The 23305-nt window shown below is 43.9% G+C and overlaps 1 protein-coding gene across 2 annotated transcripts; it reads left to right on the forward strand.

The window, feature by feature from the left end:
• Positions 1-50: 50 nt before the first annotated feature.
• Positions 51-8232, forward strand: LOC109890473 (plectin-like). 2 transcript variants are annotated; one of them, XM_020482407.2, is made up of 7 exons: positions 51-287; positions 2150-2270; positions 5616-5746; positions 6406-6602; positions 7195-7258; positions 7387-7449; positions 7580-8232. In XM_020482407.2, the coding sequence occupies exons 1-7, from the start codon at positions 144-146 to the stop codon at positions 7910-7912; spliced, it is 1053 nt and encodes a 350-aa protein (XP_020337996.2). In that variant the 5' UTR covers positions 51-143; the 3' UTR covers positions 7913-8232. The 2 variants fall into 2 exon arrangements, with proteins under 2 accessions (XP_020337996.2, XP_020337997.2); XM_020482408.2 differs by having other exon boundaries at positions 5629-5746.
• Positions 8233-23305: the final 15073 nt, after the last annotated feature.

Below are 23305 nucleotides of genomic sequence, written 5' to 3' on the forward strand. Positions count from 1 at the left end.
CTCTGCCCCGCTATTGCGTCTCAGGATCAAGCATAAATTGGCTCTTAGCCACGGCCTCGCGAGAGTTACAGGTGCGCGCCAACAGGTGATTTTGATTCGATTGTCACAAAACGCCTAGTTTAGGTTTCAACGCAACAAGAACAATGGATATCTCAAATGTTTCACCGGCGATCAGTAGACTCATTCAAGACCCTTCAAATCATATTCCATTGGGACGACAACTTCAGAGGACGCCGCCAACGTCAGAGTTGAAAAGAACTTGGCCTTTGAGCTTTGAAACACAAGCGGTAGGCCGAATCCCTTTCACCACACTTCTGCCCTTCTTTGTGAGGCATTGGATAAACCTCTCTGGTCTTTGTGGTAGATTCTGTGTTGGAAATTGACTTCTCGACTGGGGGACATTACAGATACAGTAATTGTATGGGTGGGGTACAGAGATTAGGTAGTCATTGAAAAGTCATGTTAAACACTATTATTGCACTGAGTCCATGCAATTTATGTGACTTAAGCACATTTTTACTCATGAACTTATCTAGGCTTGCCATAACAAAGCAGTTGAATACTTATTGACTAAAGGCATCCGCTTTTAATTAATTTGTGAAAATTCCTAAAAACATCATGATTCCACTTTGACATTATAGGGTATTGTGTGTAAACCAGGGACAAAATTGCGGCTGTAACAACTAAATGTAGGAAATGTCTAGGGGTGAGAACTTTCTGAAGGCACTAAAACCCCAGTGCGCCTAGGCAGGGCACCTATTGGTAAATGGGTTAAACATGTAAAAAGTAGATGTTGAATATCCCTTTGAGCATGGTGAAGTTATTAATTACACTTTGGATGGTGTGTCAATACACCCAGTCACTACAAAGATGCAGGCGTCCTTCCTAACTCAGTTGCCGGAGAGGAAGGAAACTGCTCAAGGATTTCACCATGAGCTCAAAGGCTACTTTAAAACAGTTTGAGTTGAATGGCTGTGATAGGAGAACTGAGGATGGATCAACAACATTGTAATTACTCCACAATAGTGACCAAAGTGAAAAAAAAGGCCTGCACAGAATACAAATATTCCAAAATATGCATCCTGTTTGCAACAAGTGACTAAAGTAATACTGCAAAAAATGTGGCAAAGCAATGTAACTTTTTGTCCTCAATACAAAGTGTTATGTTTGGGTCAAATCCAATAAAAAACATGAGCTGGTGTACACCCAGAAAAAATTATTTTGTTTAAAGGTGCTGACTAAGGGAGAATAAACTGTAAGCTATAAAAACAGTCACACACTCCGTTTGTATAACCTCCCAGTAATTTGTAGGTAAAAAAAACACAAACGTTTCGGCATCAATGTGCCTTCTTCAGGGTGGGGCAAATCCAATACAACACATTACTGAGTACCACTGTCCATATTTTCAAGCATAGTGGTGGCTACATCATGTTATGGGTATGCTTGTAATCGTTAAGGACTGGGGAGTTTTTCCGGATTAAAAAAAATGGAACGCAGGTCAGTACAGGCAAAATCCTATTGGAAAACCTGGTTGTCTGCTTTCCACCAGACACTGGGAGATGAATTCATCTTTCAGCGGGACTGTAACATAAAACACAATGCCAAATCGACACTGGAGTTGCTTACCAAGAAGAGTGAATGTTCCTGAGTGCCTGAGTTAGTTTTGACTGAAATCTGCTTGAAAATCTATGGCAAGACCTGAAAATGGTTGTCTAGCAATGATCAACAACCCATTTCACAGAGCTTGAAGAATTTGGAAAAGAGGAATGGGCAAATGTAGAACAATCCAGGAGTGGAAAGCTCATCCAGAAAGACTCACAGGTGTAATTGATGAAGGTGATTCTAATGTATCGACTCTGGGTTTTAATACTTATCTAATCAAGATATATATTAGTGTTTTATTTGTTGTACATTTTTTTACAAATGTTATAATTTTACTTCCCCTTTGAGTATTTTGTGTCTGGTTGACAAATGTCAATTAAATACATTTTAATCCAAATCCAACAAACTGTAAAATCAAGGGGTGTGAATACTTTATGAATTTATGAAGGCACTGTAGTTTGTATGCCAACTTAAGCCAATTATTGTGGAGGGTAGGCCTAGCCAACAAATGAATTTCTATCCGTTACCATTTTGTCTTTCCATCCAGATTGAAACCACCCCTGGGCAAGAACCCCTGTCTCCCGCGCTAAGTATGACCATGGACCTTTATACAATCGAGCCTGCAGAAACTTATACATGCCGACGGTCTCGCATCACTTCAAGCACACGTGGGTGTTTCCTATATTGTTCACAATTCTATAGCTGTATATTTGCACCAATATGTGATTTGATATGTCTGAGGTGACAAACATAAACACACAGGGGTGTCATGCACCCCCAAAATCTGAGGGGCCACAAGTACGTGAGGATTGGAGGGTGGTCTGGAGGGGGGCTAGGCCCCATCTGCAAGTGGTTGAATTTAGCCTGAAATTGCTTTTTTCTGCAGTTTAGAGCCATAATCCTTATGCTTAATTCTACGTACAAAAATGTATATTTTTCTGCATATGTAACCATACTAGAGGTCGACCGATTAATCGGAATGGCCGATTAATTACTGCCGATTTCAATTTTTCATAACAATCGATTTACCGATAAAAAAATATATATATATATATTTTATACCTTTTATTTAACTAGGCAAGTCAGTTGAACACATTCTTATTTTCAATGACGGCCTAGGAACGGTGGGTTAACTGCCTTGTTCAGGGGCAGAACGACAGATTTTCACCTTGTCCGCTTGGGGGATTCAATCTTGCAACCTTACAGTTAACTAGACCAACGCAATAACGACGTGCCTCTCTCTCGTTGCACTCCACAAGGAGACTGCCTGTTACGCGAATGCAGTAAGCCGAGGTAAGTTGCTAGCTAGCATTAAAGTTATCTTATAAGACACAATCAATCATAATCACTAGTTAACTACACATGGTTGATATTACTAGATATTATCTAGCGTGTCCTGCATTGCATATAATCTGACTGAGCATACAAGTATCTAAGTATCTGACTGAGCGGTGGTAGGCAGAAGGTTTTGCCAGCAGCTCTTTGTTGTGCGTCAAGCATTGCGCTGGTGTAACCGAAGTGAAATGGCTAGCTAGTTAGCTTGCGCTAATAGCGTTTCAAACGTCACTCGCTCTGAGTCTTCTAGTAGTTGTTCCCCTTGCTCTGCTTCAATGGTGGCTGTTGTCGTTGTGTTGCTGGTTCGAGCCCAGGGAGGAGTGAGGAGAGGGATGGAAGCTATACTGTTACACTAGCAATACTAAAGTGCCTATAAGAACATCCAATAGTCAAAGTTTAATGAAATACAAATGGTATAGAGGGAAATAGTCCTATAATTCCTATAATAACTACAACCTAAAACTTCTTACCTGGGAATATTGAAGACTCATGCTTTCTTACATAGCACATATTGCACTTTTACTTTCTTCTCCAACCCTTTTGTTTTTGCATTATTTAAACCAAATTGAACATGTTTCATTATTTACTTGAGGCTAAATTGATTTTATTGATGTATTATATTAAGTTAAAATAAGTGTTCATTCAGTATTGCTGTAATTGTCATTATTACAAATAAATAAATACAAATCGGCCAATTTAATTGTTCTCTGCTTTATAATCATAATCGGTCGACCTCTTGAGCTGTCTGTATCCTCTTGACTTGTGGTTCTTTTTTTGCTAATATCTGGGTATAGATTGAAATTAATTGAGTCTTATTCAGTTCATTGAGTAATTGCTTCCTTTCCTAATGTCTTCCAACCTTGCCAGCAGGCATGCCAAATATTTCTGTAGTTGTCACATGTGCTGAATACAACGTGTTTAGACTACTGTGAAATGCTAAGATAGTTAGACAAGCTAGCTACTCTAACTTGATTAGTAGCCTGAAATGGCTTCTTTGTAGCTAGTTATGAGGTTGGGAGATTGAGAACATTTCTGGCCTAGCTAAAACCAACTTCATAAAATTGCTAGGTGGCTATTAGTATTTCAGAGAAACGACAACTATATATACAGTTGAAGTTTACATACACTTATGTTGAAGTCATTAAAACTCGTTTTTCAACCACTCCACACATTTCTTGTTAACAAACTATAGTTTTGGCAAGTCGATTAGGACATTACTTTGTGCATGACACACAACTTCTCCAACAATTGTTTACAGACAGATTATTAAACTTATAATTCACTGTATCACAATTCCAGTGGGTCAGAAGTTTACATCCACTAAGTTGACTGTGCCTTTAAAGAGCTTGGAAAATTCCAGAAAATGTCATGGCTTTAGAAGCTTCTGTTAGGCTAATTTACATAATTTGAGGTGTACCTGTGTACCTACCTTCAAACTCAGTCCCCCTTTGCTTGACATCATGGGAAAATCAAAGGAAATCAGCCAAGACCTCAGAAAAGCAATTTCCAAATGCCTGAAGGTACCACGTTCATCTGTACAAACAATAGTACGCAAGTATTAAAGCCATTTGACCACGCAGCCGTCATACTGCTCAGGAAGGAGACGTGTCATGTCTCCTAGAGATGAACGTCCTTTGGTGCGAGAAGTGCAAATCAATCCCAGAACAATCGCAAAGGACCTTGGGAAGATGCTGGAGGAAACGGGTACAAAAATATCTATATCCACAGTGAAACGAGTCCTATATCGACATAACCGGCTCAGCAAGGAAGATGCCACTGCTCCAAAACCACCATTAAAAAAAGCCAGACTACGGTTTGCAACTGCATATGGTGACAAAGATTGTACTTTTTGGAGAAATGTCCTCTGGTCTGATGAAACAAAAATAGTACTGTTTGGCCATAATGACCATTTGTTATGTTTGGAGGAAAAAGGGGGAGGCTTGCAAGGCAAAGAACACCATCGCAACCATGAAGCACGGGAGTGACAGCATCATGTTGTGGGGAGGGACTGGTGCACTTCACAAAATAGACGATTTGAAATTTGTGGGCAGAACTGAAAAAGTGTGTGCCAGCAAGGAGGCCTACAAACCTGACTCAAATCTGACCAGCTCTGTCGGGAGGAATGTGCCAAAATTCTCCAAACTTATTGTGGAAGGCTACCCAAAACGTTTGACCCAAGTTAAACAATTTAAAGGCAATGCTACCAAATACTAATTGAGTGTATGTAAACTTCTGACCCACTGGGAATGTGATAAAATAAATAAAAGCTGAAATAAATCCTTCTCTCTGCTATTATTCTGACATTTCACATTCTTAAAATAAAGTGGTGATCCTAACTGACCTAAGACGGGGAATTTTTACTAGGATTAAATGTCAGGAATTGTGAAAAACTGAGTTTAAATGTATTTGGCTAAGGTGTATGTAAACTTCCAACTTCAACTATATATATTAATTAACAGGACAGATCTGAGGGGGCACGTGCACCTGTGTCCTCTGAACACACATTTTCATTAAATATCCAATTCTTATCTATTTTAATATAGTCCTATGTCACATGATACTACTGTAGGTCTATAAATCTCAATGTTTAATGCTTTGGTGTATGATGGCGCAGAAGCTTGTAATGAAAACTATATTATTAGCACGGTCCACCAAATGTTATCAATGTACATGTTCAGTCTGTTCTGGCAGTGTGCTGGAAGAAGACCCCTACTCATTGATAAGAGGCATGCAGGGCTATGAGGTTACCCCAGCAGACCTTGTATTCCTGAAGAGAGCCAGACAGGAGAGGCAGATCAACGCCTTACAGGTGAAATCCATATATCTGATGGTGAAAACACCCACTTGATTATTTTAATGACTGATGCTCATGGTACCTCAAATTGAAATTACGCAGCCATTTGGTCCTGCCTAGCTAATAGACGCCACTCATCTTACTGCTGTCTCCCACCCACTCAGCAACAATGATAGTTAATGCCGTTTTAGGTACTCTGCTGTGTCCCTCTCCATGTTTTCAGGACTTTGCTACTGTCGCTTCCTGTCTTTCTCTGACATTTCTCCAACTGTTAAATATGATGACGTGCGGAGAGCTTTTATATCCGTGACTAATCATTTGAAAGATTCATAATTACACGTTACAGCATTGTTAGGTATTTGTTACATTTGTATTTTTCCCTTTGATGATGATGATGGTGATCTGTTAGTGGTAGTTTTGTGATAACTACACTGAAGGTTATTCCGTTAGGGATTTTCTCCTTTAAACATTCACACCACTACTAGATACTATCCTATGCTGAATGTCATGTTGTCAACCTCTGAAGTTATGACCTTGAGTTAACACTGCCTTTTAACTTTACTCTTATCATTTATCTATACAAATGTTTATATATTGATCATTTTTACACACTCATATTTGTAATGTTTGTGGATCATTCGCTGAAAATGGTTCTGTTGGACATCACGTTTCAGATCCTGTCCTGTGAGCAGACTGTTCAAATGGGGCAAGTGTTCCTCTCGAGGAAGCTGAGCTCAACGGAGGTAGAGGCCCTGGACTCCAAGTCCCTCCCGGTCCAGATAAAGACTGCTGATGTCCAGCAAGCTGTAGAGGAGGAACAAGCTGAGATCACTGCACTAGAGGACAGCGTGGCCAGAGCCCTGGAGCTCAGGTAGCTAGCTATCTCACTTCATGTTACTGCAGTGGCCAGAGCCCTGGAGCTCAGGTAGCTAGCTATCTCACTTCATGTTACTGCAGTGGCCAGAGCCCTGGAGCTCAGGTAGCTAGCTATCTCACTTCATGTTACTGCAGTGGCCAGAGCCCTGGAGCTCAGGTAGCTAGCTATCTCACTTCATGTTACTGCAGTGGCCAGAGCCCTGGAGCTCAGGTAGCTAGCTATCTCACTTCATGTTACTGCAGTGGCCAGAGCCCTGGAGCTCAGGTAGCTAGCTATCGCACTTCATGTTACTGCAGTGGCCAGAGCCCTGGAGCTCAGGTAGCTAGCTATCTCACTTCATGTTACTGCAGTGGCCAGGATCATATTTATTAGGCACCAAATGGAAGCACATTTACTGGAAAAGGGGCAGGAAAACAGGCAGGGAATTACAATAAGAAGCATTAGTTTTTGTTCTGATGCTAAACGTTTTGCTACAGTGTGCCTTAATGAATATGACCCATGGAAGACATGGCCAGTGTGCAGTTTGTTGATGTTTACAGAAACAGGAGTTCTGGCTTTATGTTAATATTATTGTTTCTAATTTCAGAGAGAGAGAGGAGCAAATACAACAGGAGATTGAGAATTGGAACAGAACCATCCTCACGAAAAAGGTGCTATTTGTTCAACACTTGTCACCATGTAGTGTTTAGTTATACGATGAATCCCCTAGAGTACTGTACGGTCATGGGCCAGTTCTTTCTGGACATGTATAACTGATGAGCACTGCTTCATCTCTAAGGCAAACATCAAGCATCTGATGAAGGAACTATCAGAGCTCAAATGCCAGCTGGCTGGGGCAGAGGTAAGTCTGTATGTAATAAGCTCAGAGTCTGACCTTGTGGTGTCTGGGGTGTTGGGAATTTTCAGTCGCATTGAAAAATATGTGTACTTCCTCAAGAGATTCAATGAGAAAGTTTCTTGTGACTTCACAGGAATCTTTGCTAGCCATTCAAGGCAAGATGGACACTTTGAAAGACACCGAAAAAGAGGAAGACACAGGTCCCCAGGAGGCATTGCAATTCGCCCCAAGCCAAGCAAAAGCTCCCAAGAAGGCACCCAAGACGAAAAGGAATGGTGGAGAAACAATTACCCAACAGGCTTCTCATGTCCGAATTGAAGCTGAAAATACACCTACCATAGTTGGAGAGCCACATATGGCCAGTGGTCTCAGACGATCTAAGAGAATAGCTACCAAGAAGAGCTGCGTTGAGAATAAGCCTGTTTTAAAGAAAACTCGCCCTGTCAAAGCAAGCATTTCACTTTGAGAAAAAAAATCTCCACTTTTCTCCACTCCAACTTTTGAGTTTTAAGGAGTTGTTTTGGCTTGTTTGGTACTGTGGTTAGGTTTCCATCCATTTGACAACAGATTTTAATGCAGATATTCAAAAGTCCGCACAGAAACATTATATGCATTTTCCCCACCAGCGGATAAAGTGTTGTGCGTGACAGTGCACATAACACTTTTGCGCTTAAGTTTTCATGTACAGAATAAAATAAAACAGACGTTTTAATGTGTTTCCATAGCATTTTCAATTCTATGAATGGTTTTGTCACACAAACTGTAATAAATAGCATACTTGCCCAACCTGGTTTTTGGCCCATTCTCTATAGACTACAGTGTGCTGATAAAGTGGACAGGTTAGGTTATACACTGAGTGTACAAAACATTAAGAAGCTCTTCCCATGACAGGTTTCACCTGATCAGTATATGATCCCTTATTGATGTCACTTGTTAAATCCACTTCAATCAGTGTAGATGAAGGGGAGGAGACGGGTTAAAGAAGGATTTTTAAGCCTTGAGTCATGAATTGTGTGTATGGACAAGACAAATGAACAGGGTATGGTAGTAGGTGCCAGGCACACCGGTTTGTGTCAAGAACTGCAACGCTGCTGGGTTTTTCATGCTCAACAGTTTCCCATGTGTATCAAGAATGGACCACCAGCCAACTTTACACAACTGTGGGAAGCATTGGAGTCAACATGGGCCAGCATCCCTGTTGAATGCTTTCAACACCTTGTCGAGTCCATGCCCCGACAAATTGAGGCTGTTCTGAGGGCAAAAGGTGGTGCAACTCGATATTAGAAAATTGTTCTTAATGTTTGGTATACTCAGTGTACGATGAGATATGGATAAAGGCAGCCAATCACTGATCATGTCACCCGCATCATTCAAATGATGGCCTAACCGCAATATTTTTGCATGAAAATTTGCATGAAGTTTATCACTGTGGCGTGCTTTTAAGCACAAGTTATTGGAACAACAACAAAGCAGCCACCCCGCCTGCATTTTGGTGAAAAACTGAGGGAAGGGGCTGGAGAAATGTCAAAACTCAAATTCATAGACTGAGCTATGGATGCCAGCAGTGGCCATTCATGATATCAACATTATAGTTTGAACCATGTTTTGAAGCTGTAGTGTTTTTTTTACCAGTACTTTGAGTAAAACTAGCTCATATTTGGGGTTCTGAAAGGGTATGACAGAACTAAGATCATTAGTAAGTTATATTCTTCAAGGTGTAATGGGTACTCGGTATATCATTAATTTAGAAGTCCAAAAATGGATGTAGCAACTAAGGATTCCAGCAACAAAAAAATCAAGATGTTGAGTGAAATTGTATTCTCCTTTTCATCTATTCTAAATTGGTTTGGCTCAGTGTACAGATTGATCTACTTGTACCTTTGATCAGATATATTGCTGAGTAGACCTACTGTTATTACTGGAATATAATCTTCTAAAAATGGATTTCTCTTATACCAGTGTTTTCAGATATAGAATAATAGAGCCCTCTTGTGGACACTTTGGAATCTGACATAATGCAGGATCTGTTAGTGTAATTGGTGTGTATAGTTGTGAACCCTAGAATTTCTACAGTGCAGCCCAGGGATATTTCTGCTGATGCATGTCTTTTTGTGTGCCAAGTTGGCGACAGTCTAGTCAAGCCCTGGACGAGTTTTAATATGAAGGAAACTGATGTTCTGCTACATAACCTGAGTCAACCTTGGCCTATTGGCGAGAACAGTGTTCAGATTATCCTCAGTGACCCTGTAGCTAACGGGCATCTTATACACATTTTCTCATTTTGACGTCACTCCTCTTAAGAAGCTTGAACACACAGATGCTCTCACTCATCTGGTGTACAGCAGCTCGGCCCAGTGGAGAGGGAACAGTAGGAAATGGGTGGTGAACAGCAGAATTACCCAGAACTCCCAGTTCTTCTTGGCTGCCAGACAAGGGAGCTGAAACGAGGAATGAGATGGCTGCCATTTTGTTAACATATCACAATCAACCCTTCTGTGTCTTTTAGAAGAGAGTGGAGGAACCCGTCCCAAATTTCTGTCCACTTTATTTCAGTTGGAGCAGAGAGAATTGGCACATTTCTTTAGACCTGTAGATTTAGAAATAGTTGAAATGCTGTCGACGTTTCCCAGACTTGCCCTGACAGTTTCATGCCACACTGCAGTATTCCAGTCAGTCATCTGAAAGAACAATTTTCTTATTCTTTATCTGGTGTGAAGATTCACCATTTTTCTCACTCTGCTATCTGTGTTGTGCCACATTGACATGCGTTTTCAGTAAACTGCACAGTGAGTCGTTTACTCAGTGAGATTAAATAGAATTGAAATTATAATTTTGTGTAAGCATGCATTTTTCCCATGCAGAATTCTTCTGTAGTGCAGATTTGATTGAATGCAGCCCTGGGTTCCCTCAGTACATACAGTATCTGTTGAAGTTGGTCAGGCGCCTCCACGGACTGATGTGGTGTATTTCTAGTGCTGTAGATCACCTAGTCCTTTCTGTTTGGCTCTACTGTTGCAGTGTGAAAGGAGACCGATTACCGGTATCTGGCCTTGTATTCAAAGTAGTGCTGGCTGTACAGTTTGCTCTGTGTGGATTGACTTGTAGTTCCCTCTTCAGAAGAGCTTGATGGGGTGAACACAGATGCCCTATTCATCATCCAGCAGGCCTGTCCTCTGCAGTCCCTAGTCTAGACCAGAACCAACATGCCACCCTCTGTCTTTGTGCTCTGTGCCAGCAGATCAATGTCGAGAGGGACAGGATGCAGCTTTGACAGGAACCAGGCTTATATCTTTACTGTTTGGTCGTCGTCGTCCTGGCGAGTGACGCAAACGAGTCCCTGCTGCTAGCGCACTTCAAGGAATTTTTATTTCTGCTACAGTACCTTTTTTGTTTATTTCAAAATGTAATCTGTTGCAGATGACATCATGGTAAGGATGGATGGTTGTTTGCAACCGGTGGTCACATCTGTCAATCAGGCCAGATTTCATCTGTTGAAAGACTCATAAGGACTGCTGTGTATTAACATAGTAGGCTGATACAGGCAGTCAGGCAAACTTTAGCTTTTTACTGTTCCAACTATATCCATTCCTCCCCCTTACACAGTAATGCTAATTAGCATAGTAATTTGACATACTGTTGCACAGTGTCTGCTGATGTGGCATTGTTCAGGGGGGGGGTGACAGTGCAATGTGCGATCTGACTGCAGGGTTCAATGAGCGTCTCTCAAACTCTGCCTGTTAGTTTAACTTTCCTCCTCTGGCTCCAGACCCCCAGTGTTTCATATGACATCTTTACTAGGCAGCCACGCTGCCCAGTCGTCTTGTCCTGAAGTTGTCTGTCTCAACGAGCCTTTTGTAGAGGCCAGGGTAAGTGATCTATTACCCTCGGTCTGTGAGCCCTGAGCTGAGCTAACTCAACTCTCTGACCTTTTGGAAGGGAGTGGTGGATCTACTTCCATGAACCCACTCCCCTGTTCTCTGTCTATGCACAGATGAAGGACCATGGGACCAGGCCTCTCTGACCAGATGATTGCTCTGTAAAGAGTCAAGGTTATATATAAAAAGACGATTGTGAAACTGCAGGACAGCAAGCGCATGAGTCCATGGTCTGAATATGCAGGGGTATATGTACTGTAGTCTGTTTGGATCAGAAACTCTAGCTCCAGGCACTCACTAGCTTGTTTTGGGCTGTTCAGCTAGGTTCCGGTGTGGCACATTTCATTAACCTGAGGTAGGCCGTGCCTGATTCCACATATTCAAACCCTTTGGTACAAGGAGACGCTAATCTGGAGTGAAATGGATGCTGCTGTTCAAAACAGTTTAATACTTCCCTGAAATGTTTCTTATGGCTTTTTAACATTTTTAAAGTACTTTGAAATATTTTGACCAATATTTGCTAATGCAGGGCCAGCCATTGTTCGGAAGCTTTCTGGGTATGAGTGCTTCACCTCAAATACGTCAAGTCAAAGAACCAGATCGTGTTTATAGACAGAGTCCAAGCAGACAGGGGGGATCCCAGGCCAAGAAGCTGTGGGCAGAGAATTATCCCCAAATTGCTCATGTCTTTCTCTCTGCGGTCGGTGGAAACTTTCTCTGGGTTTAAACACTTTTAAATGACCACTTTACCTGTTGTTTCTGCCACAGGAAAACAGAACACCTCTGTCTCCAACCGTGCAGTACTTTATTCTGCGTCTCTTTTTGGATGTGTTTTCAGTGAAATTATATCGATACTAAAAGAGAAATATAAGTCTAGAAACAAACCGCATCCATATTGATATGTTTTTATAAAATCTATTTTGTCTGCCCGCCGCCCTCTAGACTTCATGTGGACTCTAATCTCTGGTTCTACCACAAGGAGGCGGTGTGGGACATGTCTGACATCTGTGTAAACCTTGGGCCTAACATGGAGATTAGTCCGGACAACCCAGAATGCGACGGAATGGAAGACACACACAGATACAGTCATCTAATTTCCATCGCTTAGCACTCTGCCAAAGTCATCTGTCGTCTCTAGTAATGTTGTTCTGTTTAGTTTGGACAGTCCCTTACTGCCAAGTAAAACCCTATAATAGTATATTACTGACAGAATGAGCCCGGCTAACAGTATGTGAATCAGTGGCACATGTAACAGTAGTTGTGCCAAGTCTGACTGGGCAGCAGGAGCCAGTGCACTGTGAACACATCCAACCGCTCTGTGGGACCAGAGTGTGAAACCAGCCACTCAAGTCCCCAGCCAACACCGATCCCAAACCATCAGTGTTTCGCTCTAGACAATTCTCCCTTTTGTTGTTCCACAGCATTAAACTGTAATAATGGCTAGTTTATATAGTATATTGATTTATCGAGGATGGTGGCCAAATTGGACATCTATATATTGCTATATTAAATGTTCACTCGGTCGGTCCATAAGCCTACTTGCAAGAAGTAAACATCTGAAGGTTTTCTTTTTTGAATGGCATCAATTTGGTATCTTTTTCTATTATAAGATCATTTGTGTTTTGATTATAGAATGTTGAATGAGTTGCAGGAAATGCTCAATATTGTTTCAATTTACAGCTGAATCTGATATATGCATTACTGTAATTCACATTATCATTCAGAATAAAGGACACTTCAGATTACATGAATCATTCACATGATTAATCAAGTTATAAAAAATATGCCCAGAATATCTACCTCCCCTCCCTGCTCCAAATATCCTCCAAATACACCCTCCTCTCCACAGCTCTTTTGGATAACACAGACATCTGCATGTTGAGAGAGTTTGATGAATGCTTCAACTCACTGATTGAGCGATTGCAGCGGTATTAGGATGAGCAGTTAGTCTTCCAACTGGCAGTTGTTTGTAGAACTAGTTGGATGAAAGAGCAGCAGTGTCATTGGTTTCTGTGGCAAGGCTACACTGACTGCCCATTACAGCCAATGGAGATGGACACCGTTCCTGTTCTTAATGTACGTTCTCAACATGCCCTTTCTCCTCTTTTGAACATCCAATCCAATGTGTTTGAGGAGAGAACACTGTGACTTATCCTACATCTGTGTGCAGCAGAGAGCACACAGCAAAGCTCTGAAGTCATTTGTTTTGCTACTCTGTGTGGAATGGCCTCGGGAAGAGAGGGGTGGTTTGGGGGGGGGGGGGGGGGGGGAGCGGTAGCAAAACAAGCATGGTAGCGGCTCCGCTAAGTGTTGGCTGTGATGCTGAAGAGGAGCGTGGAAATAAAACATACCAGACTAAACATTTACACACTGTCTGCATGCCAGCTTGGTTTCCGACATGGATGGATGGAGGCTGGGGGGGTTTAAGGGATGACATTCACTGCCAATAATACCCCCAACCCCCATTATGTATACATTGTATATTATATTAGAGTGAAAATAAACTCACATAAGGCCATTTTACTTTCGTCATTAGAAATTTAAGTAGAGTATGTTCAGACAAGCATTGGGTTTGATGTATGAATAGTCCTGAGTCCCCTTTCAACAGTTACCACCCTCTTTCTCTCTCTCTCTCTCTCTCTCTCTCTCTCTCTCACTCACACACACACACACACACACACACAGCGACCCCCTCACCCCCCCTGCGGCCTCCAGCCCACAGCATCAGGTTTGGGCTCTGGCGTTGTAGAGGTTTGTTTTAGAATACCAAAGCCGTGAGCACCTCAGACAGTGCATACGCCTCTCAACTCCACAAATATGTCAGAAGCATATTAGACAAATATTCCCTCCAACTGCAGTGCCAGTGTACACACCCCAGAGTTCCTCCCATCTATCAACTCATGCTGAAGTGTTACTCTGGAGGCAGGAGATTTACGGTGATCAAAGTGTCCTTTTGGCTGACCCGTTAGCTAGAGGCTATAGAAAGGAGAGACCAGGGCAAGGCTACACTGACTGTGCTGTCCCAACAGCTTATCACATGCAATAGTGATTACTGCATTTCTGCTGGATGCTATGCTACCTAGCGTTAGCTAACGTGTAGACCAGGGGTGCCCAACCAGTCGATCGCCATCTACTGGTCGATCATGGAGTGCTTGCCAGTCGATCATGAGATGATTATACATCTACTTAAATTCAGCCACACATCAGCGCCTATAATCTCTTTCTGTTTTAACGTTCAACAGTCCTCCATTCACAGCAATGTCTGAGAAGTCAGGTGATTTACATCAAATATGACCAGTCCCTGCCCACTTATTGACGTATGCCTAGTTAGCGTGGCCAGATGTCGTCCTCCAAGTCAAGGTCACGGGGATGCCAGGCAGGTAGCTAGCTAGCTAACTTTGTAGCCAGATTAGTTCTTAAGTTGTGTGGTTGACAGCAGCAATAATGAGTGGAGGGAAGGATACAAAAAAACAGAAAACATTTCCACAAGAAAAGGCAGATTATTTTTTCGTCATGTCAAACTCAAAATGTGTGTGCCTCACAGAACGACATTTTAAAACCACACACAAAACCCAGGAAAGAGATTTTCCAGCAAAGTCTGAATTACAAAGAAGAAAGGTACAAGAACCAAAAAAATCAACTGGCAGTGCAGCAGTCACAAGGCCTGTGACCTAAGGGACGTGGCAACCATAGCATCTTATCATGTGAGTCGTGTTCTTGCTAAGCATAAAAAGTTGTTCAAAGATGGAAAGATGATCAAGGAAGCATTTATTGAAGCTGCAGACTCGCTGTTTGAGGATTTTAAGAATAAGACTGAAATTATGGCTGCCATCAATTACAGTCAGTTGTCCAGAAATATGGTGACAAGAAGATGTGAGGGAATAGCAGAGAACCTTGAGCATCAACTGAAGAAGGATTCTGACAGCTGCGAGTGTTATTCCCTCCAGTTTGACCAGTCCACAGATATGGTAGATGTGGCACAGTTATACCTTTTCATCAGAATGGTATTTGACAACATGAAAGGACATCCAAGGGGCAAAGATATTTTTCAAGCTTTCGGGGAGTTTGCTAACAAATTCCAACTGCCCTTTTGTAAGCTTGTCTTCATTACTACCAATGGGGCACCTGCTATGGAGGCCGCATTAGTGGGTTTGTTGCATTGTGCAAACGAGATGATTCTTTCGCCGTCTTTCTTAGTTATCACTGCGTAATTCATCAGGAAGCTTTGTGCAGGAAGATGTTAAACATGAAAGAGGTGATAGATGTTGCGATGATTGTGTCTTCTATTCAAGCAAGGAGCCTACAGCGGATGCTTTTTCACTTAGAAGAGACTGAAGCGGGGCACACAGACCTGCTGCTGCACACAGATGTGCGGTGGCTGAGCCGAGGTACATTTTTAGGTTGATTCAGTGAGTTATTGCCTGAAATCAAGGAGTTTCTCAAGGTCTCCAAACATGCAGAATATGCACAGTTAGAGGACGTACAGTGGCTCCTGGATTTATCTTTTCTCACTGACCTAACGTACGGAAAAGGCAAACATGTAATGGACATGATCAGCTCTGTGAACACTCAAATGCAAACCACAACTACTCACAAGAAATCTGCAACGTAAGGACCTGCATTTCTTTCAACACATGCATTCAGAACTTGAACACCAGGGCAAGGATACAGCACAGCTTTAGAGTCCAGAACATCTTATCTGAGTTTTGACAGTCGTTTCACTGACTTTGCATCACTTGAGCCTATTGCCACTTATATGTGCTTTCCGTTTGGCACAGATATAAATGTGGAGGTTATTGCCTCCAAAATGGGATCACTGAGATGAAGGAAGAGTTCTGGGAGCTACTGCTGGAAGAGAAGTATCCCAACATAAGAAGATGTGCTCTCAACAAATCAGTCCTTTTTGGATCAAGCTACCTCTGTGAGTCTGCATTTTCTCACATGAAGATAATTAAGTCCAAGTACAGATCTACTATGACTGATGGCCTGCATGAGACTTGCGGCCTGCGTGAGACTTGTGGCCTGCGTGAGACTTGTGGCCTGCGTGAGACTTGTGGCCTGCGTGAGACTTGCGGCCTGCGTGAGACTTGTGGCCTGCGTGAGACTTGTGGCCTGCGTGAGACTTGTGGCCTGCGTGAGACTTGTGGCCTGCGTGAGACTTGTGGCCTGCGTGAGACTAGTGGCCTGCGTGAGACTTGTGGCCTGCGTGAGACTGATGGCCTGTGTGAGACTTGTGGCCTGCGTGAGACTGATGGCCTGCGTGAGACTTGTGGCCTCCGTGAGACTTGTGGCCTGCGTGAGACTAGTGGCCTGCGTGAGACTTGTGGCCTGCGTGAGACTGATGGCCTGTGTGAGACTTGTGGCCTGCGTGAGACTGATGGCCTGCGTGAGACTTGTGGCCTCCGTGAGACTTGTGGCCTCCGTGAGACTTGTGGCCTGCGTGAGACTTGTGGCCTGCGTGAGACTTGTGGCCTCCGTGAGACTTGTGGCCTCCGTGAGACTTGTGGCCTGCGTGAGACTTGTGGCCTCCGTGAGACTTGTGGCCTGCGTGAGACGTGTGGCCTGCGTGAGACGTGTGGCCTGCGTGAGACGTGTGGCCTGCGTGAGACTTGTGGCCTGCGTGAGACTTGTGGCCTGCGTGAGACTTGTGGCCTGCGTGAGACTTGTGGCCTGCGTGAGACTTGCAACAAGCTGCTACAGCCATGACTATGAAAAACTACTTGCCTCCACCCAATGCCAAAAGTCACACTAAGGTCGGAAATGAAAGTGGTTTCACTTATTTGTGGAAAACATGTTATTGGTCCACATATTTGCGTATCAAGCAAGGTATCATAGCAACAGGTCCATAGTCAGTGGTGTGTTGCGTTCCATACATTTTGTTGGTTGGTTTAGATTTAGAGACTGGTAGATCTCATCAGGCTGGCAAATGAAAAAGTAGATCTCACGTCAAAGAATGTTGGGCACACCTGCTGGGCACACCTGGTGGAGACCGACTGGGCACACCTGGTGGAGACCGACTGGGCACACCTGGTGGAGACCGACTGGGCACACCTGGTGTAGACCGACTGGGCACACCTGGTGTAGACCGACTGGGCACACCTGGTGTAGACCGACTGGGCACACCTGGTGTAGACCGACTGGGCACACCTGGTGTAGACCGACTGGGCACACCTGGTGTAGACCGACTGGGCACACCTGGTGTAGACCGACTGGGCACACCTGGTGGAGACCGACTGGGCACACCTGGTGGAGACCGGCTGGGCACACCTGGTGGAGACCGGCTGGGCACACCTGGTGGAGACCGGCTGGGCACACCTGGTGGAGACCGGCTGGGCACACCTGGTGGAGACCGGCTGGGCACACCTGGTGGAGACCGGCTGGGCACACCTGGTGGAGACCGGCTGGGCACACCTGGTGGAGACCGGCTGGGCACACCTGGTGGAGACCGGCTGGGCACACCTGGTGGAGACCGACTGGGCACACCTGGTGGAGACCGACTGGGCACACCTGGTGGAGACCGACTGGGCACACCTGGTGGAGACCGACTGGGCACACCTGGTGGAGACTGACTGCCCAGCATGCTCTTTGTGCTACTGCTACTGGCAGGTGTCAAAATCTAGCTGATTGATGTGGTGGCAATCTGACAATCATTTGATCCCATGGCCAACGCATTAAGAACTTGAGTTCTAGTGAAGTCCTGGATGGACTGATGGCTCTCTCCTGGATGGACTGATGGCTGAGTCACTGACTCAGTGGGGCTGAGTCACTGGCTTGCTGGGGCTCTCTCATGCCGTCCCTGGAGGGGGTGCGTCACCTGAGTGGGTTGATTCACTGTTGTGGTCATCCTGTCTGGGTTGGCGCCCCCCCCCTTGGGTTGTGCCGTGGCGGAGATCTTTGTGGGCTATACTCAGCCTTGTCTCAGGATGGTAAGTTGGTGGTTGAAGATATCCCTCTAGTGGTGTGGGGGCTGTGCTTTGGCAAAGTGGGTGGGGTTATATCCTTCCTGTTTGGCCCTGTCCGGGGGTGTCCTCGGATGGGGCCACAGTGTCTCCTGACCCCTCCTGTCTCAGCCTCCAGTATTTATGCTGCAGTAGTTTATGTGTCGGGGGGCTGGGGTCAGTTTGTTATATCTGGAGTACTTCTCCTGTCCTATTCGGTGTCCTGTGTGAATCTAAGTGTGCGTTCTCTAATTCTCTCCTTCTCTCTTTCTTTCTCTCTCTCGGAGGACCTGAGCCCTAGGACCATGCCCCAGGACTACCTGACATGATGACTCCTTGCTGTCCCCAGTCCACCTGGCCATGCTGCTGCTCCAGTTTCAACTTCCACCTGACTGTGCTGCTGCTCTAGTTTCAACTGTTCTGCCTTATTATTATTCGACCATGCTGGTCATTTATGAACATTTGAACATCTTGGCCATGTTCTGTTATAATCTCCACCCGGCACAGCCAGAAGAGGACTGGCCACCCCACATAGCCTGGTTCCTCTCTAGGTTTCTTCCTAGGTATTGGCCTTTCTAGGGAGTTTTTCCTAGCCACCGTGCTTCTACACCTGCATTGCTTGCTGTTTGGGGTTTTAGGCTGGGTTTCTGTACAGCACTTTGAGATATCAGCTGATGTACGAAGGGCTATATAAATAAATTTGATTTGATTTGATTTGATGGCTCTCTCCTGGATGGACTGATGGCTCTCTCCTGGATGGACTGATGGCTCTCTCCTGGATGGACTGATGGCTCTCTCCTGGATGGACTGATGGCTCTCTCCTGGATGGACTGATGGCTCTCTCCTGGATGGACTGATGGCTCTCTCCTGGATGGACTGATGGCTCTCTCCTGGATGGACTGATGGCTCTCTCCTGGATGGACTGATGGTTCTCTCCTGGATGGACTGATGGCTCTCTCCTGGATGGACTGATGGCTCTCTCCTGGATGGACTGATGGCTCTCTCCTGGATGGACTGATGGCTCTCTCCTGGATGGACTGATGGCTCTCTCCTGGATGGACTGATGGCTCTCTCCTGGATGGACTGATGGCTCTCTCCTGGATGGACTGATGGCTCTCTCCTGGATGGACTGATGGCTCTCTCCTGGATGGACTGATGGCTCTCTCCTGGATGGACTGATGGCTCTCTCCTGGATGGATTGGTGGCTCTCTCCTGGATGGACTGGTGGCTCTCTCCTGGATGGACTGATGGCTCTCTCCTGGATGGACTGATGGCTCTCTCCTGGATGGACTGATGCATGTATTGATGGATGTTGACCACCAGCAGTTTGAGAAGGCTGTCTGTTGCTGCTGAGCATCTTCGTCTCAACAAAGCGCTGGGGTTTATTTATGGACAAGGCAGGTCATGGATTCTCCCATCCCTTTTTGCCATGTTAAAGGTTGTGTGACTGATTTACAGACATAGAAAGGTCTCCTCTGGCCTATGGGGCCTTAGCATGTCTCCCTTTATAGAGATATGCCTCTACACACGTAAAACACAGCCCCTGTCAAAGTCAGACACTGAATCAATATGTCTGAAAACGCCATAAAATCCATAAAGGTTTTGTCTTGTTTTGTCACTGTGACCCTTGTCCTGCCAGGCCATATCCTGACACACATTCCTACAAGCTTGTAAATCTGTCTGTCTTCGGTTCGTTGGAAGTTCATTCACTGGAAGTTTATACTCTTTTGACCTCTGGGAGCACACTTACCAGCTAGCTCACTGCTCTGACCTCACCATAATATATGTAAGCAATAAGGCCCGAAGAGGTGTGCTATATGGCCAATATACCCCGGCATGACGCAACGCAGAGTGCCTGGATACAGCCCTTAGCCGTGGTATATTGGCCATAAATCAAAAAACCCTGAGGTTTTTTGTATTGCTATTATAAACTGGTTACCCAACGTAATTAGAGCAGTAAAAATACATGTTTTATCATACCCGTGGTCTACGGTCTGATATATCAGCCAATCAGCATTCAGGGCTCGAACCACCCAGTTTATAAAAATATTATAACACCATCGGCATCGAGGATAGCACTGTCCAGTGTGCTTTTTTCAAAAAATAAGTCCAATTGACCATGTACATTCTTTAATATTTAGAGTCATCATCTGCATATTCAAAAGGCATATTCATGCATATTCATGTTATTGCACTTGGCCTCGCATCTGAAATAAAGGCCAGGCAGTTGTTGAAGTCCCACTTTTCATCCGGTCGACTCCAGATGATAATGTCGTTGATACACTTGGTCTGCATATTTGTGGCTTTGTAAATGGCGTCAGATCATAGAAAGGGGGATCATCAGAATGGTAATGTGAGTCTCACTTCTGAATAAAAGGTGAGTGGAATAGAATGGAGGGAGACTGAAGACTCCATGGTTGTCACTAGTTAACACAGACACAAAGTCAAAATTAGCTATTTAAAAAGTCATAAAATCAAACATTTGCCTTTTGGTCTTAAGTTAAGGTTAGGGTTATGCATACGGTTAGTGGTGTGGTTAGTTGTTTTTTTATTTTTATTAAGAGAAATTTAGAAAATAGGCCGGTTTAGCCATGTTTAGGTTTTGTGGCTGTGGTAACTAGACGACAAACTCCATGGCTCCGTTTACTCTGGCTAGACCAGTGGAAACAAAGATCTAACAGTCACCAGCTAAGATCTAACATTCACCAACTAACATATGAAGCAACCAATACAGTACAGAGAAGGGAGACAACTCCTTTAAAGGAAAACCCACTCAATGTTTTGCATGTCAGCAGTCAAAAGTGTTCAAGATATTGGACTTTCAAGAAGCAAAGTGTCACTTGCCACATCATCATATGAGGCATTTTGCACCATCATGATGATGTGGCAACTGACATGCAAAACATTTTGGGATTGTATCAACAGTGGACTAAGGAAAACAATACCAAAATATATTTTTTGAGTGGATTTTTCCTTTAACTGGTCCAACATCAATTACAGGACATCAATCGACAAGAGCCATGTTTGGACAGAATCACAATCATATTTCTGTTTGATGGTCTTCTGATGTCTTAAAGCTGTGGAGTTCTCAATCTTTATTTTATTGATTTTAAATAGTTTGTAAAGGTTTTATAGTTAGCGTATAGACAGTGCAGTCACATATAGGTTTGTTAAATAATATAATACTGGTTTATATTGTCAGTAACGTACTTCCTCTCTGACTCTCAGTTTAGCAGCTCTGAACTGAGAGTCAGCTCTGGACAAAGCAAATTGTATATCGTCTGGTGGAGAATATCCCTTAGTCAACACAGTCTGTGTGTAATCTCACGGCAGGCAGGGTTATTAGTGCCCTGCGCTACCTCCACGCGCCGCCCTGTACCGTACGCAAGTGAAAACGGTTCTAGTGTAGGACTCAGAGGGGGCTCAATCCATCAATGCTCAGCAAACAGGGACTGGGGCTCTTCTCTCTGCTGGGGAAACTATGCCCTCCTGGAGACACACTGGGAAGAACAACAGACCAATATGCTCCAAAGTCTGTCTTTTCTTTCTTTCCATCTTTCTTTCTCTCTTTTCTCATGTATGTCTTTCTCTCTCTCGTTCTCATCTTGCTCCTTCTTAACTGAGATGTTTGATGTTCAAGTTTCATTAGGAGTGATGTATACGGTAGTATCTTGAGTCTGTCTCCTGCTCAAGGAGTTCATCTTTAACGAACAACAATTGGTTTCTATCATGTCGGGCCAAAAACAAATGAGCCACGTTGCATGTGTGATGAGATGAAAAGGAGAGCTAGACATAAAGGGTCTCCCGAGTGGCACAGCGGTCTAAGGCACTGGATCCCACTACTAGAGGTGTCACTACAGACCCTGGTTCGATCCTGGGCTCTATCACAACCGGTCATGATCTGGAGTCCCATAGGGCGGCGCACAATTAGCCCAGCATTTTCCGGGTTAGGGGAGGGTTTGGCCGGGGTAGGCCGTCATTGTAAAATATGAATTTGTTCTTAACTGACTTGCCTAGTTGAATAAAGGCTAAATAAAAAATAAATGTGATGAGTTTAGAGACTTGAAAAGCAGTAGTACCCTGGAAGGGCTGACTGGTTATTTCCAAAGGACCAAAGCGTCCTCTTCTCTGAGTGGCGTCTCTATCTCTGCAGCCTGCTGCATCTGGCCAGGCCTCTGTAACCTCTGCTGTGTGGTAGAGGATGTCTGTGTCACTTTACTCTGGTTCTCCAAGGAATGCTTGGAATTGTTTGCTCTGTCTGCTTCAGTGCTGCTTCTGGCAGGGCCTTGTGCTTCCACATCACCTGGCACGAAATGTATGAATTTTAGTTTTATCTCATCTGTCTAAAGGGCCTGGGGTTGTGGTCTACAAACCACAGGCTGTAATAGCATGTATTTGTCTTGTGTGGTTTTGGTATGGGTTGGTTGGTTGTGCCGAGGAGGGATGGTATGAGGGTCGAAATGCATTAAGTTCTCAAAGACAGGAACTGGGAAAGCAGTTGGCGATGTTGGAAAATGACAGCATCCCGGCTTCATTGGAAAGTGGAATCTGTCAGCCGCTATTGTTGTGAAGAGATTAATACAAATGTTTCACCAAGGATAGAAATAATACAGGATCTTCTAACTTCATCTGACACATCAACCATGGAATTCTATTATTTTGCTTCCTCTGCATTAGAGAATGTTTCTGCTCAGCATCACACTCACGTTCATTTTTATATACTTGAAAACACATTGTGTTAAATGTCAAAATATTTCCTGACCTTTCATTGAAATAGATCTGAACAGTTGTGGTTTATGTTGTCAAGGGAGACATGAACAGTGTGATTTTAGCGCAAATTACCCATGAACACCGACGGTAAATCCTTTCCCAAACTGCCTATTAAGAGAGCGTGCAAAAGAGTGATTAATCATTTCAATGTGCTCTCTTTGATTAGTTTATAAAGGAAAGTACAATATATTTCCCCTGGCTGGTAGCAGTCCTATCCCAGTCTGATCTCTATCAATCTCCGTAAAACAGTTAAGTGAAAATACTCTCTTCACATTG

This window comes from Oncorhynchus kisutch, linkage group LG16 (genome assembly GCF_002021735.2).
Source record: "Oncorhynchus kisutch isolate 150728-3 linkage group LG16, Okis_V2, whole genome shotgun sequence".
Classification (NCBI taxonomy): domain Eukaryota; kingdom Metazoa; phylum Chordata; class Actinopteri; order Salmoniformes; family Salmonidae; genus Oncorhynchus; species Oncorhynchus kisutch.

Coding starts and splice junctions, on each gene's coding strand:
- LOC109890473 (XM_020482407.2), top strand. CDS start 144: ATGGATATCTCAAATGTTTCACCGGCGATCAGTAGACTCATTCAAGAC. Junction 2,271..5,615: donor TCGCATCACTTCAAGCACAC/GTGGGTGTTTCC, acceptor GTACATGTTCAG/TCTGTTCTGGCAGTGTGCTG. Junction 7,450..7,579: donor GCCAGCTGGCTGGGGCAGAG/GTAAGTCTGTAT, acceptor GTGACTTCACAG/GAATCTTTGCTAGCCATTCA.